The sequence below is a fragment of the Falco biarmicus genome, chromosome 17 (assembly GCF_023638135.1).
Source record: "Falco biarmicus isolate bFalBia1 chromosome 17, bFalBia1.pri, whole genome shotgun sequence".
Lineage (NCBI taxonomy): Eukaryota > Metazoa > Chordata > Aves > Falconiformes > Falconidae > Falco > Falco biarmicus.
Genome location: NC_079304.1, coordinates 154,813 through 170,579, shown reverse-complemented (window position 1 = coordinate 170,579; position 15,767 = coordinate 154,813). Strand labels below are relative to the sequence as shown.

The 15,767-nt window shown below is 39.9% G+C and overlaps 1 protein-coding gene and 1 long non-coding RNA gene across 5 annotated transcripts in view; one reads left to right on the top strand and one right to left on the bottom strand.

Annotated features, from left to right (window-relative positions):
* ZNF652 (zinc finger protein 652) overlaps positions 1 to 5,845 on the top strand; it is a 26,078-nt gene extending 20,233 nt beyond the window's left edge. For both annotated transcript variants that reach the window (XM_056362485.1, XM_056362486.1), the window contains 4 exons: positions 316 to 463; positions 763 to 878; positions 2,158 to 2,302; positions 2,670 to 5,845. In XM_056362485.1, the coding sequence (XP_056218460.1) occupies positions 316 to 463; positions 763 to 878; positions 2,158 to 2,302; positions 2,670 to 3,184 (924 nt within the window). In that variant the 3' untranslated portion in view covers positions 3,185 to 5,845. The remainder of the gene's footprint in view (positions 1 to 315; positions 464 to 762; positions 879 to 2,157; positions 2,303 to 2,669) is intronic.
* Positions 2,294 to 15,767, bottom strand: LOC130160189 (uncharacterized). 3 transcript variants are annotated; one of them, XR_008825959.1, is made up of 4 exons: positions 15,591 to 15,767; positions 14,420 to 14,928; positions 12,101 to 14,021; positions 2,294 to 2,409 (listed from the first exon to the last, which is right to left on the bottom strand). It is a non-coding gene; the product is annotated as an uncharacterized LOC130160189 (long non-coding RNA). The 3 variants fall into 3 exon arrangements; XR_008825957.1 differs by lacking the exon at positions 2,294 to 2,409 and adding an exon at positions 9,239 to 11,412; XR_008825958.1 differs by lacking the exon at positions 2,294 to 2,409 and adding an exon at positions 9,239 to 10,554.

The window sequence follows — 15,767 nt, the reverse complement described above, 5'->3', positions numbered from 1 at the left end:
AGGGCTGCGTCCAGCTATGTATGTATGCTGCTGTGTTTTGGAAATAAGTTAGTTCAGTGGCTGTGGTGCTCTTCAGGTGGCACCAAAATACAGTGTATTAACATCCTCTCTAATCTTGCTTGATCTGGGTTTTCTTAGTGTAATTGTTTCACTTGTGAAAGAGTGAATGTAAGCTGAAGTACAGTATACAGCGTTTTGACTTGTTTTGGGCTTCTTTTTTGTCATGCAAGAGGAAGATACCTGGCTTAACTCCACTAACTTGAATCACTGAATCTTTCTAATTTAAACTTCTTTCTATTTATCCCATTCATTCAGTGTGTTTCCTGTAATAAATCATTCAAGAAACTCTGGTCCCTCCATGAACATATCAAGATTGTCCACGGATACGCAGAAAAGAAATTCTCTTGTGAGATTTGTGAAAAAAAGTTCTACACCATGGCCCACGTGCGGAAACATATGGTTGGTGAGTTAGTGATCGGTGCTTCTGTTGGCTCTGCTTCATAATGTGCCTTTGTGGTTCTTGACTCATAATTGGTATTTTGAGCAGGAAAATGATAGGCAAATTCAGTTGTCTGAGCTTTATCCTTAGCAAAAACTTTGTCTGTAGTGCTGGGCAGTAAGCAAAATATGCGTATGTGTACATATATGTATATACTTATAAGCTGTTCAGTAGTAATCATTTTCCTGCTCAGAGTTGCAGGGGAAAATTGGTTGAACTGTTTGCATTTGAATGACCTTCTCTAATGTACTGTTGTGTTGCAGCACACACAAAGGACATGCCATTTACATGTGAAACCTGTGGAAAATCATTCAAACGCAGTATGTCTCTCAAAGTACATTCCCTACAGCATTCTGGAGAGAAACCTTTCAGATGTGAGGTGAGGTGGCAACTGTTAATATGTTTAGATATGGTAGCACAAGATACAAAATTAGTAACACTGTCAGCAGGGAATGTAGGTGGAAACTGAATTGACTGACTCGTAAATGAGGTGCAGTTTCAGAAACATTTGGGGAAAATTCTTTGTGTGGAGAGCACAGCAGGAGTGCAGCTAGCAGCAGTTCAGATAGAAATGTATTTGGTTGCTTTTACTGCTGGCTGTCGTATTTTTCTCAATGAGTACACACTACAGCAGGATTTGAATCTAGTTTTCAGTCAGTGCTCATAGCAAAGCCTAATGCAAATTATGTTAATCCTTCCTGTCCTGCTCAGTAACTTGAAACAGATAAAGTGGTGACAGTGAAAATAAACAAATTACTGCTTGATTTTCACTTGTGGGAAAAACTGTTGTCCTTGCTGCAAACTATTATCGCCTTGAGATCTAAAAGTGCTCTGAATTTGCATTTTTTTAAACCATCTGTGTGTGGGAATGGAGGAGAGTATCACTCTGGTGTGATTGTGATTGTAATTTTACATCTGCCCTCAGGAAGGAGACTGTACGGGACAGACTTACCCGGTCATACATCTGGGGCAGATGATGTCTCAGTCATCTGATAGGGATGCTTGTGGGTATCACATGATGGAGGCAGAGGGGGTGCAGAGCCTTCCTGTTTCCAGGGCAGGTCTGTGGCTCAGCCTGTCCATGAAGTGGGGCACAGCTCTGGCCAGACACATAGTAGTAATGGCAGTAGTGCAGCCAGAGTAGTGTTGGGGATAAGACTTGTAGAGAAAGAAATTACCTCATACTAATAAATCATAGCTGGAAAGCAGACTGGCTTGCTTAAAAACAAGCCTGCCGTAGAGCTGTGGTTGGTTTTGCTGTGTGAGTGGAGTCCTCTAGTGGTGGAGGCATGCCGTGGTCCAGGAGAGATCGCTGGCAAAGCTGCAAAACCTCCAAATGATAACTTAAGCCAACAGAACTTTTGTGTTGGCATAACTGTGTCTCTGCCGGGCTTTTGCCAACAGATGTGTCAACTGAAGGCTGTGGCTGTTCCATGCTCCTTGCCGAGGCTTCTGTGCCAGCAGACCTTTTAGTACAGGCCAAATTCAGCTCTCACCAAATAATTCAAATTCTGCATTTGTGTGAGGGTCTCTGTGTGTTCTAATTCAGGTATTCTTTACCCCTCCTTCACATAGTACATCGGAGTGCTGTCTCATGACTGCCTTGATTCCAGATGTGTGATGCCCGAGTATCATGGATTGCTGTTTTTATGTTGCAGAACTGCGATGAGAGGTTTCAGTACAAGTACCAGCTGCGTTCCCACATGAGCATCCACATTGGGCACAAACAGTTCATGTGCCAGTGGTGTGGCAAAGACTTCAACATGAAACAGTACTTTGATGAGCACATGAAAACACACACTGGTAAGAACTTACCAAAGAAACGAACAAATACCTCCAGGACAAAAACTTTCCTGTACTTCCAGCTTTGTTCCCTTCCTTCGAATTTGGGATCAAAACTGTGATCCTACCTAGAAAATCCAACAGGAAAGGTTATTACATTACTTACTCCTTGCCAAAGCCTTACAAAAGATTGTCTTGTGCATCAAAATCCAAAGGCGAGAAAGCATTTTGTAAAGACTGAGGACTTCTGTGGAACAGCTGTATTTTATTTGCTGAAGGTAGCAGTCACAGTAGCTTTTGTAGGATGCTGTTTGTTTGCATAAGTATGCCAAAGTAAGTATTAGCAGTTGTTCTGTGCCAAACTGATTGACGTATCTGTGTTTGGCAGGAGAGAAGCCCTTCATCTGTGAAATCTGTGGGAAGAGCTTCACCAGCCGCCCAAACATGAAAAGACATCGCAGAACTCACACAGGCGAGAAGCCCTACCCATGTGATGTGTGTGGCCAGCGATTTCGCTTCTCCAACATGCTCAAGGCACACAAGGAGAAGTGCTTCCGTGTTACCAGCCCTGTCAATGTGTCAACTGCTGTCCAGATCCCACTGTCCACGACTTCTCCTGCCACCACAGTCCCTGCTGTAGTGAACACACCCACCACCCCAGCTCCACCTATCAACCTGAATCCAGTGAGCACACTTCCTCCACGGCCCATTCCCCACCCATATTCACACCTTCACCTACATCCTCATCCTCACCATGCACATCATCTCCCGGTCCCACCGGTTCCTCATTTACCCCCTCCTCCAGCTCTTTTTAAGAGTGAGCCTTTAAATCACAGAGGCCAGGGTGAGGACAACTTTCTGCGACACCTGGCAGAAAAAAACAGTTCAGCACAGCACCACTAACATCTTTGCTTCCTGCCAGCTATTTTCCCATTTTATGCACATGGAAACATGCCCTCATGGAAGTACAGAGGGTTAGTTGGTGAGGATCTTTTGTCTTTCTCTTAGCCCCAGCAGATGGTCCTAATTTTTCCCTTGAATCAGTTAACAAACAAGGAAATTCTGTTTTGGATCAGCAGTGCTCATTTGAACCTGGGAACCAGCAGGACTTAAACCCAATTTGCTTGCATTTTACTGGTGGCTTTTATAAATTTCAGATACTGAGACTTGTGGAATTTTATAATTTCATATCAGCTGATGAGGTATGCTTGCTTTTATATCCTGGACTTCTCCTCAAAGAGGAGATAGGCCTGGTTTCCTTTGTACTAATCGGAAAGGCTGTGAGATTAATAATACAGAGCATTAATTGTATCACTGTGTATGGTAATGGATTCTTTTCAGCTTTTGGTGCTGGCTGTGGAGTGAGCCAGCCACATATCACAGTATATTTGAGCATTATAAAGGAAGACAAAAAAATTTCTTGTTTGTGTAGCTCTCCTAACACACTCTTTATTTTACTACAGAAATTATTTTAGAGTTTTTTGTATAGACCTATTTAGTAGTCTGTTTCTAAAATGAAATGTATTTCAATAAGCGGTGTAATTTTTTCAGTGTAGCTGGACCTATGTTGTACAATAGATAAATTTTTATAATCATCAAAATGTGATTCTTAAAAGATGCATATACTTCTATAGTTAAAGTTATTCTTACAACCATACAACTTAAAAGGTGCTTCAGAGAAGAAAGGAACTCAAGAGGTCTTTGGAAAGGTTGCCTCAAAAGTGATGTTGATTTCAGAACTTTATGTAATTTATTTTAGTTGGGTTTTGGGGTGGTTTTTTTGGTTTTGGTTTTATTTTTCCTTTCCTTTTTTAAAATCTTGCGTTTCCCTTTTCACAGTTTCTCTTAAGCTTTTTGGACAAGGATGTTGGGATACCATATTCCTGCTCCACAGGTTTTCTTTAGTTCAGTTGGAATGAGGTATGAAATGGGTTAGAAAGGGAGCCCCTTACATGTAGGGACCTGCCAGTCTGGGAGTAGAGAGTCACAAGAGAATGAGAGGTCTGGCAGCAGAGAGGAAGTCAAGTATCTAAAGTCAGCCAAGCATCTTTTCTTTTTGGGTAGGAGAGCCAATTTTAGTGGCTTTTCATGGTATGATTTTAAGTTGGGGATCATATCAGATGCTGCTCTTTGGATTGCTTTTCAGAATTCCTGGAGTTGTTAGGAGAGGGGAATTAAGTGAAATCATAGATGTGGTGTTTCTGACTGGTTGGTGTAAGGGTGAGAAGTTTGAATGAGAACATGGTGTTTCAGTTGCATTGTTAAGAACATGCTGATAGGACTGTATGTACCATGTGAATCTCTCCCATAAATGTAATGTGCATAAAATTATGGGATGATTTCTAGGCATTGTAGTCATACTTTTGGCAAATCTAAGTTTTACAGTTGTATGATAGGAAATTTTGAATTGTAAGCATGTCACTGTTTCATAATCCTGGGAGGCAATGAGGGGGAAGTGACAAGTTTAGTGCAGGGATAATGGGCTGGAATGCCAAATGTATCTGTTTTAATCAGTGAGTAGCTGTTGCTTTTTCAGGTTTGTATTTCTCTTCAACTAAAACTAAATATAGCAGCATTATGCAATCTAGGAACTTGTTGCCCACCTTCAGTGAAGACAGAGGCCCAAGGCAATGTACTGTAAGTCCTCTTTTCCTTAAAATTCCTCTTGTGTGCTGCTTTCTAAATTAAATCCCACCAAACTATACATCCATAGATCCTCATAGGCAGATGTCAAACTTGCTGGTAACTGCTTGGTAATGAACTGAGGGTTTGTGACTAACGGGATTAATTTTTTTTTTTCAAGATAGCAAAAATGGTGGAAGTTCGTCCTAGCATAACTTCCTCAAGATTAATGCTTTTAAGCACTGTGTTTTGAAACACCACGTCCTCTGTTGAGAATTAGCTTCTTAGCTGATGTTTTTCACCATTTTCTACCACCTAATCATTAATGTTGTTTGGTTTTGGTGGGGGTTTTTTGGGTGTTTTGTTTTTTTTTTTCATAACAAGCATAGAAAACTTTTAAGAACCAGAAAGGGCAATTTTGGCCCACCAAACCTACTCATTTTTGACTGAGCTGAAACCTCTTCCAGCATTTCTGAAAAATAAACCAATGTTTTTTAAGAATTTTCTCTATAATATTTATATACATCCTCTGACCTTCTAGAAGAAAAAGCCGGTTATAAAAGTGAATTTACACTCATGATTATGACTGTTGTATTTACTGTGGCTGGTCCGCCCCGAAGGTTCTATGCATTCCACGTCAAATTTGCAACCTACATTTCTCTTGTGCCACTATTTTATGGTCAGGCCTGTTATTAAATGATTTTTAAATGCTAAAAAATTCTTGGTAAATCAATTGTATTCCAGTTTTGCAAAATGATTTTCTTCTCAATAAATTTACAGTATTAGGCTGCTATTCAGAATTCTAAAATTTGGGACAGTTTTTTTCTATTACTTAATTCATAGCAATGATACACCTTGTATTTTTTCCTTCTAAAACTTATGAACTTCCTTTCTGTGGAAGATTAAACTATCTTACCTGCTTAACAGTCTGTCATAATGTGACATGATGTCAACAGATTATCCTTATTATCTGGGACAAACATACCAAAAGCTGACATGGTGGTCTAAAAGTGTTGCAGTGTGATATCTTATAAAGTATGTATTTCAGCAAAAGAAGGAAAACGGGCTTTACAAAAGGCAGGAAATTCAAGGCTGAGATTTGCTGTGGCTTCTCACTTCTGCTTAAATTTGCATTGCTATGCACAGCTACATTTTGTGCAACACTAAGGAATATATTCAAGTGTGTTTACTGCTTTCTGCTTATGTTGATAAGCTAAGTGTAATGTTTTGTATTAGCTTTACTGTATTTAGTTAAGGGGTTGGTTTGTGTTGCTGAAATGCTTCATTCAAGAAAAGCAAAAACAAATTACACCAACTTTGGGTTTGGTTTGAATATTTCTGGAAAGTGGGACTAAAACATCCTACAGCCCAAGGCAAAGTTCTACTGAATTTTTAACATTACATCTTTGGGGGGGGGGGGGGGGAGGGGGGGGCGGGGGCGGGGAGATTCAACAGATTTAACACACAATTGGGAGGTCAGCATTCTAAGAGGAGCAGTTGAAAGGACAGCATGTTTTTCTGGAGGAGTTTAAAATGCTAGTCCACTGGACAGTACCTTACCCTTACTAAAGGCATTAGTTGTGTGAGCTTGTTTATTTGTTCAGTGTATTATCTCAGACTAACTTATTTTTCTGGATAAAGGTGTGGTGATTATTGTTTTGTATTTTCATGCCTGCCTGAATTATTACCTGTCCTATTTACATAGCTCAGATACTTCTTAGATGGCCGTATTCGTATTGCTGCACACATCAAAACTTACTGTTGACCACCTTGTATTCCCAACCAAATCTTAAATTATGGACTTCTGAAAGAGTCCTTTAAGTGGAATTCAGACTGGGAAATCAGTTTGTATCTCAACAATGCAGTCCATCTGTATGTTTTTGCTTTGCCCTGTTTGGTCTCTTAAGCATGTAAGTAGCTATTTTCTATTTACTGAAGAGAGGAGTGGTAGGGCTCAGGGCATGCAGTTTAAAAGAGAATGCTTCCCTTTGACAATTTCAGTCAGTTTTAGCCAAGTGAGTGACAGACCAAGTTTACCTCTAAGCGGAAAAGATACAAAATACAAAAAAAAAAAGGAAGAGCATTTTTTGTAAATATATTTAATTTTTTGCCTATTTCTTTGCATTGTAACAACCAATGGTGTGACCATCAGTGGGGTTGGGTACCTTTTTTTTTAAAAAAAATAATTTTGAGAGATACATTATTGTGCAGGGCTGTTTCTATTTGTGCAAAGATAGTGTTGTGTTGACAGTTTTGGGTTTTATTATTACTTGCAGAGTATGTAAGGAAATATGCCTCTGAGAATATGATAAAACAATACGCAACTTGCAGTGAGGCACTCAAGAACATTAATAATGTCAAACTTTTTTCACTCTTGGGCCTTCAACTCAGGGTTGTAAAATGTTTAAATCATTATTTTATTGATTCATACTTCTACTGACTAACAGTATTTAAAAACCAAACCAAACATAATGTATAGCTCCACAAGTTTTTACCCATTAGTGAGGGACATCTCGCTTGTAAGTAGAAGATGGATCAAGTTTCTGGTTTTAGTGTTTGTCTTTAAACCTGGGAGACATGGCTACCTGAGAGATGATGGAGATGAATTAAATAAATGCTTGCCCATTTTCATGACATAATGAACCGGCAGCTTTTCCAGCCTATTATGTACTACACTGTGATTAAGATACCATAGAATATCTTAAGTTGAAAGTGACCCATAAGGATCATCAAGTCCAACTACCTAAAACTAAACCTTGTGACTAAGAGCATCGTATCTGGCGGCTCCTTGAACTCTGACATGCTTGGTGCCCTGACTGCTTCCCTGGGAGCCTGTTCCAGTGACCAGCCACCTTCTCAGTGCAGAACCTTTTGCTAATGTCCAATGCGAGTGATTGTTAATGGAAAACATTACTTCATTCTTAGGTCTTATCTGCCTCTGAACTTTGAGCTGTACTGTTTTGCAGGAGTGACCATAAAATTTCTTCAGATCTTTGTCTTTACAGTCTGATCATATTATTTTTTTAACTGGTACAATTTTTTTGTGTAGTTTCTTTAGTTGGCACAGCATGTACTGCTGAGCAGAAGACTTGTGTAGTGTTTGAGCTTGGATGTGATCTTCGGCATCCTGGTTAGAAAAGAACAGAATAGAGTTACGTGTACTTGTTAGAACCAATAGCCACATGTCTTTGAAGGATGGTATTTTTATGTTAAAAACAGTGAGACTGGCAGTACATAGTCTATGAGTAATTATAGATAACCTTATCGTGCACCACTATAACAAGTTGGAATTGCCATTTGACCTTTCAGAAGTGAACGTTGTTGGCTACAACCTCATCAGTTTGGAATGGATACCTCTCTAGACTATATAGTAAATATTCAAGTGTTTCAAAAGTAGCAGAAAGGTACATTGAAAATTAATGACTATGAGATGGATTCACTCTTCTACAGTTTAAATTTGAAAACAGAAATGTCACTGTGCGTGTTTTGACATGGGCATTAAAATTTAAAGTCTTTCGTAGCGCATCACTTGCCATTTGATGGAAGCTGACTTTGCCTTGTACCACAATAGTTATTTTACTTGTATGTTGAAAATTATTTTTGTACTATTTTACCATTTGTTCTCTTTGTAGAATGCTCTTTCCTATCACTTCACAAGGAGTGTTCTCTTCAAAGGGTGCGGTGAGGAAGAAGGGAGCACTCACTAGCCCAGGAGCTTATGTGTGTGTGAATGAAACTTGGTAATTTTTCTTTTGATATTTAAGGGTGTTAAAATATGGAACTAAATTCAAATTAGTAACTTTCACTGTTTTAGCAGACAGAAGTCAGTTTAAGTAATCCACCACTAGTAAGTGGTGTTGACTTGATGGCTTTAAAAGGTATAAATTAACTTTTATATTTCTATTTTAGCATACTGGTTGTGCTACAAATAAATTGCATGCTGTATGGTACATATATTGGAGATGTGGCCAAATAGTTAAAATCCACCCTTAAAGAGAGAGAAGTTCAACAGAATGGCAAGCATTTGCATTTCTTGTGGACGCTACAGAAAAGGTCTGCCTTAGTGTTCACAGATGTCCTTAATAAAGATTTTTGTCCTGGCAGTGACAAGATAGTTTTGCAGGTTTTAAGCTTCTAATATAATTCTGAATAAGAAATGAGAATTACATTAATTTCATAAATTAAGTACATAAATTGCTGCTTTCCAATCCACCAAGATACTTTCTGCCTGAGTTGGCAGTTGACGTACAAATTTATTCTATTGCCTCAAAAGTTTATTGTGGCTCACAAGGGGCACTCACTGATCTCAGAAATAATCAGGGCTTTTTTTGGACAATGCCGCATTCTTCTGTCTCCTTAGCTGTGCCTTTTTAAATGGGGTAAAGGTTTGAGAGGGATTCAGTGGTTTGGGTTTTGGGGTTGTTTTTTCTTTCCTCAATTTTTAAAAACTGGCCTGTCCCTGTATTTTTTTTTTAAATAAAGCCTCTTCTTGAGCTGTTGCTGCTTTTACAGATTGGAATTGGCAAATAACCTTCTGATGAAATGTCTTTGAATATTGGGAATAGCTGCCTTTCTGCTGAGTCATGCCCTACATATATAGTGGATGTATTTTGCAATGCAGGCCATCTCTGTGTACTGAGAACTTAAGTACACAAGCACTGTAGTCAAAGGAGGCTCCCTGAGAACAGCAGCTGGTCTAGATGTTTGCACTCTGTCCTTTTATTTCATCGTATTGCTAAGTATTTTTTTCACCCATGTCTTACTGATCCCTCTAATTAGCATGAAAATGGGTATGTGTGGTATGTGCTTACATTTATACTTCTTATGTTGTTTTCCATGGTCTAAGGCTCTTCACTGTGTACTGCAGCATAAGAGCCTTATAATGCACAGTTGACACACATTTGAAAGTGAGAAATTACATAAAATTTTCCACCAAAACAGTGACACAGCTTTTGTTATAACTCCCTTTCCTGAGAGTGCGGAAGCAGACTAAAAGTTCCCTGTTGAAGTGATCTATTATTATCTTTTAGTTGGAGAACTCTGAACAGGGTAATTACTGTTTTATTTTAGTTGACCTCTACAGCAGTAGCATAGTTCCTTTAGATATTTTTAATCTTGTTTCTGCACAAAGGAGAAATTTGTAGTAACACTGACATGGATCAGTTGAGGATGTCTTTCCAAGAAACTAGGTATCTTTTCCTGAACTGGGTGTCTGGTTTCCCGAAGGGTATTGAAGCCTTTTAAGCTGAAGTGACCAGCTATGGTGTCTTGGTTTAAAGGTTAGTGGAGAAATACCCCTACCCTTTCAGGGACAGTAGGATTGACTGATTTTTCTGATACACTGCAGAACTAAGGTGCTTTTCTAGGATAAGATGATGCGCTGAGTTTAAAGATACGCACACACATAGTCTGTTCAGAGGTAATGCTGTAAAAATTATTACCCCTGAAGAGAAGCCAGATATCGATCCTGTTGGACGGGTATACCAAGTTTGTTGAAGTACAGGAATAAATGGTGGTAGGGCACTGAGTAATACAGAAGGCTACTGCTTTGGAGGCATGTTTTTGTTTGCATATCACTTAAAACCAGAAGAAATATACAAGATTTGGTGGGAATTCTTGGCTGTAGAAAAGCAGGAGGTTCTTCAAGGGAGCTGCAAGAGAATTACATTTTCTTACCGGTTTACAGTGGAAGGTATAGGAATGAAACCATTGTAAGAACAGAGATTTTGTTTCTCCTTGCTGTGTATGATGATCCAGCTGGAAAAAAAGGCTAGCAGAGTGTATCCAGAAAGCCACTTGGTGTTTCCAGACACATGCAGGCTGTCTTTTTTTTTTTTTTTTTTTCCCCTAATACAACTGGAATTTGAAACCTAAACTTAATTTGTTAAAATAAGAGTTCTAAGAAGTGCTGTTTTCACTCTGGCTGACTTGCTGCTAACATTGAGGGTTACAGCCCTCATGCCGAGAGGGATTTTGTGATGTTGCACCTTTTATGCTTCAGCCTGTAATTCCAAGGTCAGTTGTGGAAAAAACTTTATAGATTTGTTTGTTGTGGGTGGTTTAGGGAGTGGTTTGGGCTTTTTTTGTTTTGTTTTAAATACAGCAATAACTAGTTAGCAAAATTTCTTGAGTAGTATGGGAAGGTTAAGAAAGTGAGTTGTTGCTCCATTCAAAAGTTGTAATGTAGCATGCTTATGCATAGTAATGATTTTTCCCTATGTGAAACGTACTAAAAGAAGGGGGAAGGATGGGCGTGTAGGGAGCTGAAATTTTCCAACTTTCTGCTTTCTCTTGAACCCCCATTGGAATTAATGCATTTAGATTTCTAATGGCAGCTGATACTAGCAAGTAGTGAAAGGAATTAACAAAGTGAAGTCAGGAGAGACCTGCAGCATTGACTTCAAGTAGCCAAAGTGCTGACAGCCCCCCTGCCACAAGTAACATTGATGTGAAAAAAACCAGCAAGGATCTGTAATTGTTGCTTGTATAAGACTTCTTCCTTATTTGACCTGAAAAAAAGTGTTATGGCTAAGTGCTGTTTCTGTTTGCAGTCTTAATTTTGCAACTTAATCTTCAGATTGCCTCAATTCTGTTTTGCCTGTAGTCTGAGAATAATGATCAAGAGGCAATTGATAGTGGAATGTAACTTCGGCCTTCTCAGTCATTCACTTGTGCTGCACATTCGAGGGGGATGTGTGAGTTAAAACAAAACCGGGTTCTTGTCCATGAATTGTGAGCTGCAGAATAATTCTGCAACCGTGCATTGGCACATCAGAGAGCTTGCTAAATAAGACTGAGACAGCATATTACAAAATAGTTTTCAGTTTTGCTTTTCAAACAGGAATTCAGCCCTACTCCTTCCCTGAGTGACCTGATGCAGGGCAATGAATCAAAGTGTTGTTTGCATACTTTCCCTGTAAAATACTGGTATGCTTTCATCACTGTGCTTAAAACTCTCAGCCTTCCTCCTGCACCCTGTGAGAATTACTTAATACCTTTACCAGGAAATGGCTTTCTCAATAAGTATCCATGAGCCTAGGAAGTTTATTAGAACAATTCTTTTCTAAAGGAGAACTTACTGTTGCCAGTGGTGGTTACTTGTGGGTCTACTTGAGCAGACCCTGTGATTAAATTTAGTGTCTCGCTGTCAGATGAGTAAATATCCCTGTTGTGCAGACGTGGAGCTGAGGGACCTACCTGGCATGATGTAACAGAGTGGCAGCTGAGGTCAGAGCGCTCTGTTACTTCTGATCCAGGCTACTGCCCTAACTACAGGATCACCATTTCCCTTTTCAGTTCTTTTTAGATCTTCTACATAGTTTCCTCCAAGGTCTTGCAGACAGTAGATCTATATATTATAATAAAGGAGATAAGAATCAGTTACCTCATTGTGGGTTTATTGAAGCTACTATGTACAGACAAAAAGCTATGAATGCAAAAAATAGCAATTGGGAAATCTTGCTCATCTCACAATGTGCTTCTCATCACTTCAGCTAAGCAGAGAACAGAACGTAGACAGTGTTTCAACTGGAGTTGTCTCAGAATCATGATACATAAAAGTAGTTCAGACTGAAGAATGATTCCTTCTAAGGCAGCCCAAGCATGAAGGCATCAGCCTTCTGTTAAGCCTGAGATAGCTATCGTTAATAGTCCAAAGCACTTACAACACTTTAAATTAAAGCCTGTATCTTACTCAAACTCTGGTTTGGTAACTATGCTCTGATTCTTACGTAACCTGTGATTCCAGCAGGTTAAGATATCCTGCACCTCCCTTTCACAGAACAGTTTCTGAAGGGTGCTAAAAGAAAATGCATTGTGCGTCAACAGAGGTTGAATTTGGTATTAGCTGCATGATGACCTGGCTCCCAGGGCCCAGAAGGAGAACTAGAGCACTGAGAAATGATAGCATCTTAAGAAGCATGTTATCTAACTGTTCATTCTAGTTGCAGGTTTGTGATGGAAAATGGTTCATCTGCCATCACCAAGGAGACTGGGGAGTGTGTCAGAATACACTACCTGGAGTCTGTGCCCCTTTCTTTTAGAAATCATATATTCTGTAGAATTGTTAATTCATAGGAAAATTCCTACTTGACCTGAAATGATGTCTCATGTTCTGTGAAAATTTAAGCTTTTTGTTACTACCAGAAAAAAACTGGATTTTATTATACGATGTCTCGTGGATTTTAATCTACTTGTTTAGGCATGTATTTTCATTCATTCAAGTAATCTGTCTGCCTACTGTTTAAAAAAATACAGAAATGAGAGATTGTCACAAAAGAAATTCAGTGGTTTAAATTAATTTAAGCTAATTTAACTTGTGAAGTGTTATGTTACTGTCATAGCTCTTGGCTTTCCCGTCCCAAAGAGAAATCCTTCCCCTGGGGGCTGCTGTATTGGAGACATCTCCAGACAGACCTGCAGGAGGAAGAGTTTGTGGAGGATGTCATAATACGCATACGTAGCCACAAACCCCGCCCCTAGGCATCAGGTGGAACCTGCGCATGTGCTGCCCGTAGTTTGGGTGGAACGCTGCTGCCGCCTAGCGAAAAAGATTGGGTACTGCAGCCGTCCGGTTGGTAGCGTGCTGCTGCTGTCACCTGGCGGCCAAAACACGGTACTGCAGCCTTGGCGCCGCGCATGGGCGGTGGCGCCCCCCCCCTCGGCGTTGCTTGCCGTATATAACGGCAACGCGATCCCGCGCTGTCTGCGGTGTGGTGTTGTGGTGCCCTCTGCTGCCTCCTGGTAAGAGGTGCCGCTGCCATCCCTCCAGGACGTTGCCAGTGCGCACTGGGCATAGGAGTACGGAATTACAGCATCGCTGCAGTCCCGGGACAAATGCGGCCGTATTTCGTAACACGCATACGTAGCCACACACCCCGCCCCTAGGCGTCAAGCCGATTCTGCGCATGCGCTGCCCTTACTTTGGATGGAGCGCTGCTGCCGCCTTGCGGGAAAAAAAAAAAAAAGGGTACTGCAGCCAATCTATCTACCAGACTGCACAGTTGATTACAGGAATGGAATCAATAAGGGAACTCTTCCCAAGGCCCGTTAGGAAGTTGCCTGGCTTCACATCTCGGTGGATGAAGTTCTTAGAGCGAACGTATTCAATTCAACTAGTCTAGATAAAAAGAAAAAAAATTTAAAAAAATCACTCGAGAGAGTAGGCAGACACTTTTTTTTCCTTATAAAAACACTAGCAACATTGTCTTTAACGATAAAAGAGGCAATGAAACTTTTTACTGTAAAATGTAAGGGCATGAAAGAGAACATAATTCGATAGACAATACATAAACCTCTCCAGCTCCTTCCCCATGTCTATTTGACATTTGTTTCCAAAAACTTTCTCGGGTGAGCGTCTTTTGTCTTTGAGCAGTGCAACAGATGGTTTGCAAACAGCACAAGTCTGCTTTTTAACAATCATTTCAGACTTTGTAATCACTTTAGATGGGGCACTTTGTACTTAAGAGAAACAAAACCCACTCTGAGTCTTTCCTTTAACGATACAGGCCTATTCACCTTTACATTAGAGAAACAACGTATTTGGTTCTGATCTCTCAAGGAATCTTAATATTCCAACATACTGCGCCGTCAAGATCAACAAAGCAGTTTCCTACCATTTTGCCAGCGAGCAATAGGACTGTCTCGAGACTAAGTTTCCTCGAACAAAAACCGAAGAGATCTTCAAGACTCAGTCCAAACGGCTCCATCACCGTTAAATCGCAGTCCCCTTTGGCTCCACACCACTTCGTTGTGGGAACGCCCACTAGAAAAAAAGAAACAGTTTATTCAGGGTAACAATTTGATTGGTATACAAATCTTCAAGGCTCCCGAGATGAATTCTAAGAGGGTCAGGACTGTGAACGTTTGTACTCGCCGTGAAGCTCAACGTCTTATGCAACCCTCAGCCAAGAAAAAGGTGAAAAACTCGCCAGCGCCGAACATTTCCTCACCTGTAAGCTGCCCATCCTCAGCATATAGGACTCCAAATTCAAAATTCACAGGTCCCGGAGAAATAAAACCAAATACTACAGGATAAACAGACAATCAAACAAAAGACCTAAAATAATGTTTCCTCTAAGGACTTTTATATACATCTTTTGCATACGACCTACACACGGGAATATACGCTTCATACCAGCTCCATCACACGCTCAAGTAGCAGATACCTAATACTTTACTTTTGATCACAGATTACGATTTTTTATGATTTTACTAAGTTGGTCATCTATCAATAGGATATATTATGCCAGTGCCTGAAATGATTTTCGATCTCAGATGTTGCACAGAAACACCACATTTTTTTTACTGCAATAAGCAATTGATATCTAAGTCGGTATACGTCACCGAGTGAGCGCTAGGAGTCAAAAGTTTACATTTACCTCTTGCTCTTCAAGAGCCAATAAATCCTGTAAACAAAGCAATGTCTTTAGCACACCGGTACTGAAGACACAGCGCAAAACCCCCTGTAATGTACTCCTGTATTTGTTTAATTTCAAAGTAGCCAGTTCAACTGATAAAGACAGCTGATTTTCTAACTGTGACTCTACTCCTCATTATTATCCTGCTACAGAAAGAAACAAACCCCTAGCATTTATACGTAACAACTTATTTTTCCAGAAAAGAATAAAAAGCCACAGCCAAACAACAACAACAACAACAACAACAACAACAAAAAGTCACCTCCTACCTTCTGTATCCCAGGATGAAAAGTTTCCTTCGGGTTCTTCCCAAATTTGTCATGACCAACAGGACTGAAATGCAAATGAAATACTGCTTTATAGGAGAGCAAGTATACATTTCAACATTAAACCATTAACTGGCTGTAGTTAGAACCGATTTCGGGAAGAATTGTTCAAAGAGCCTT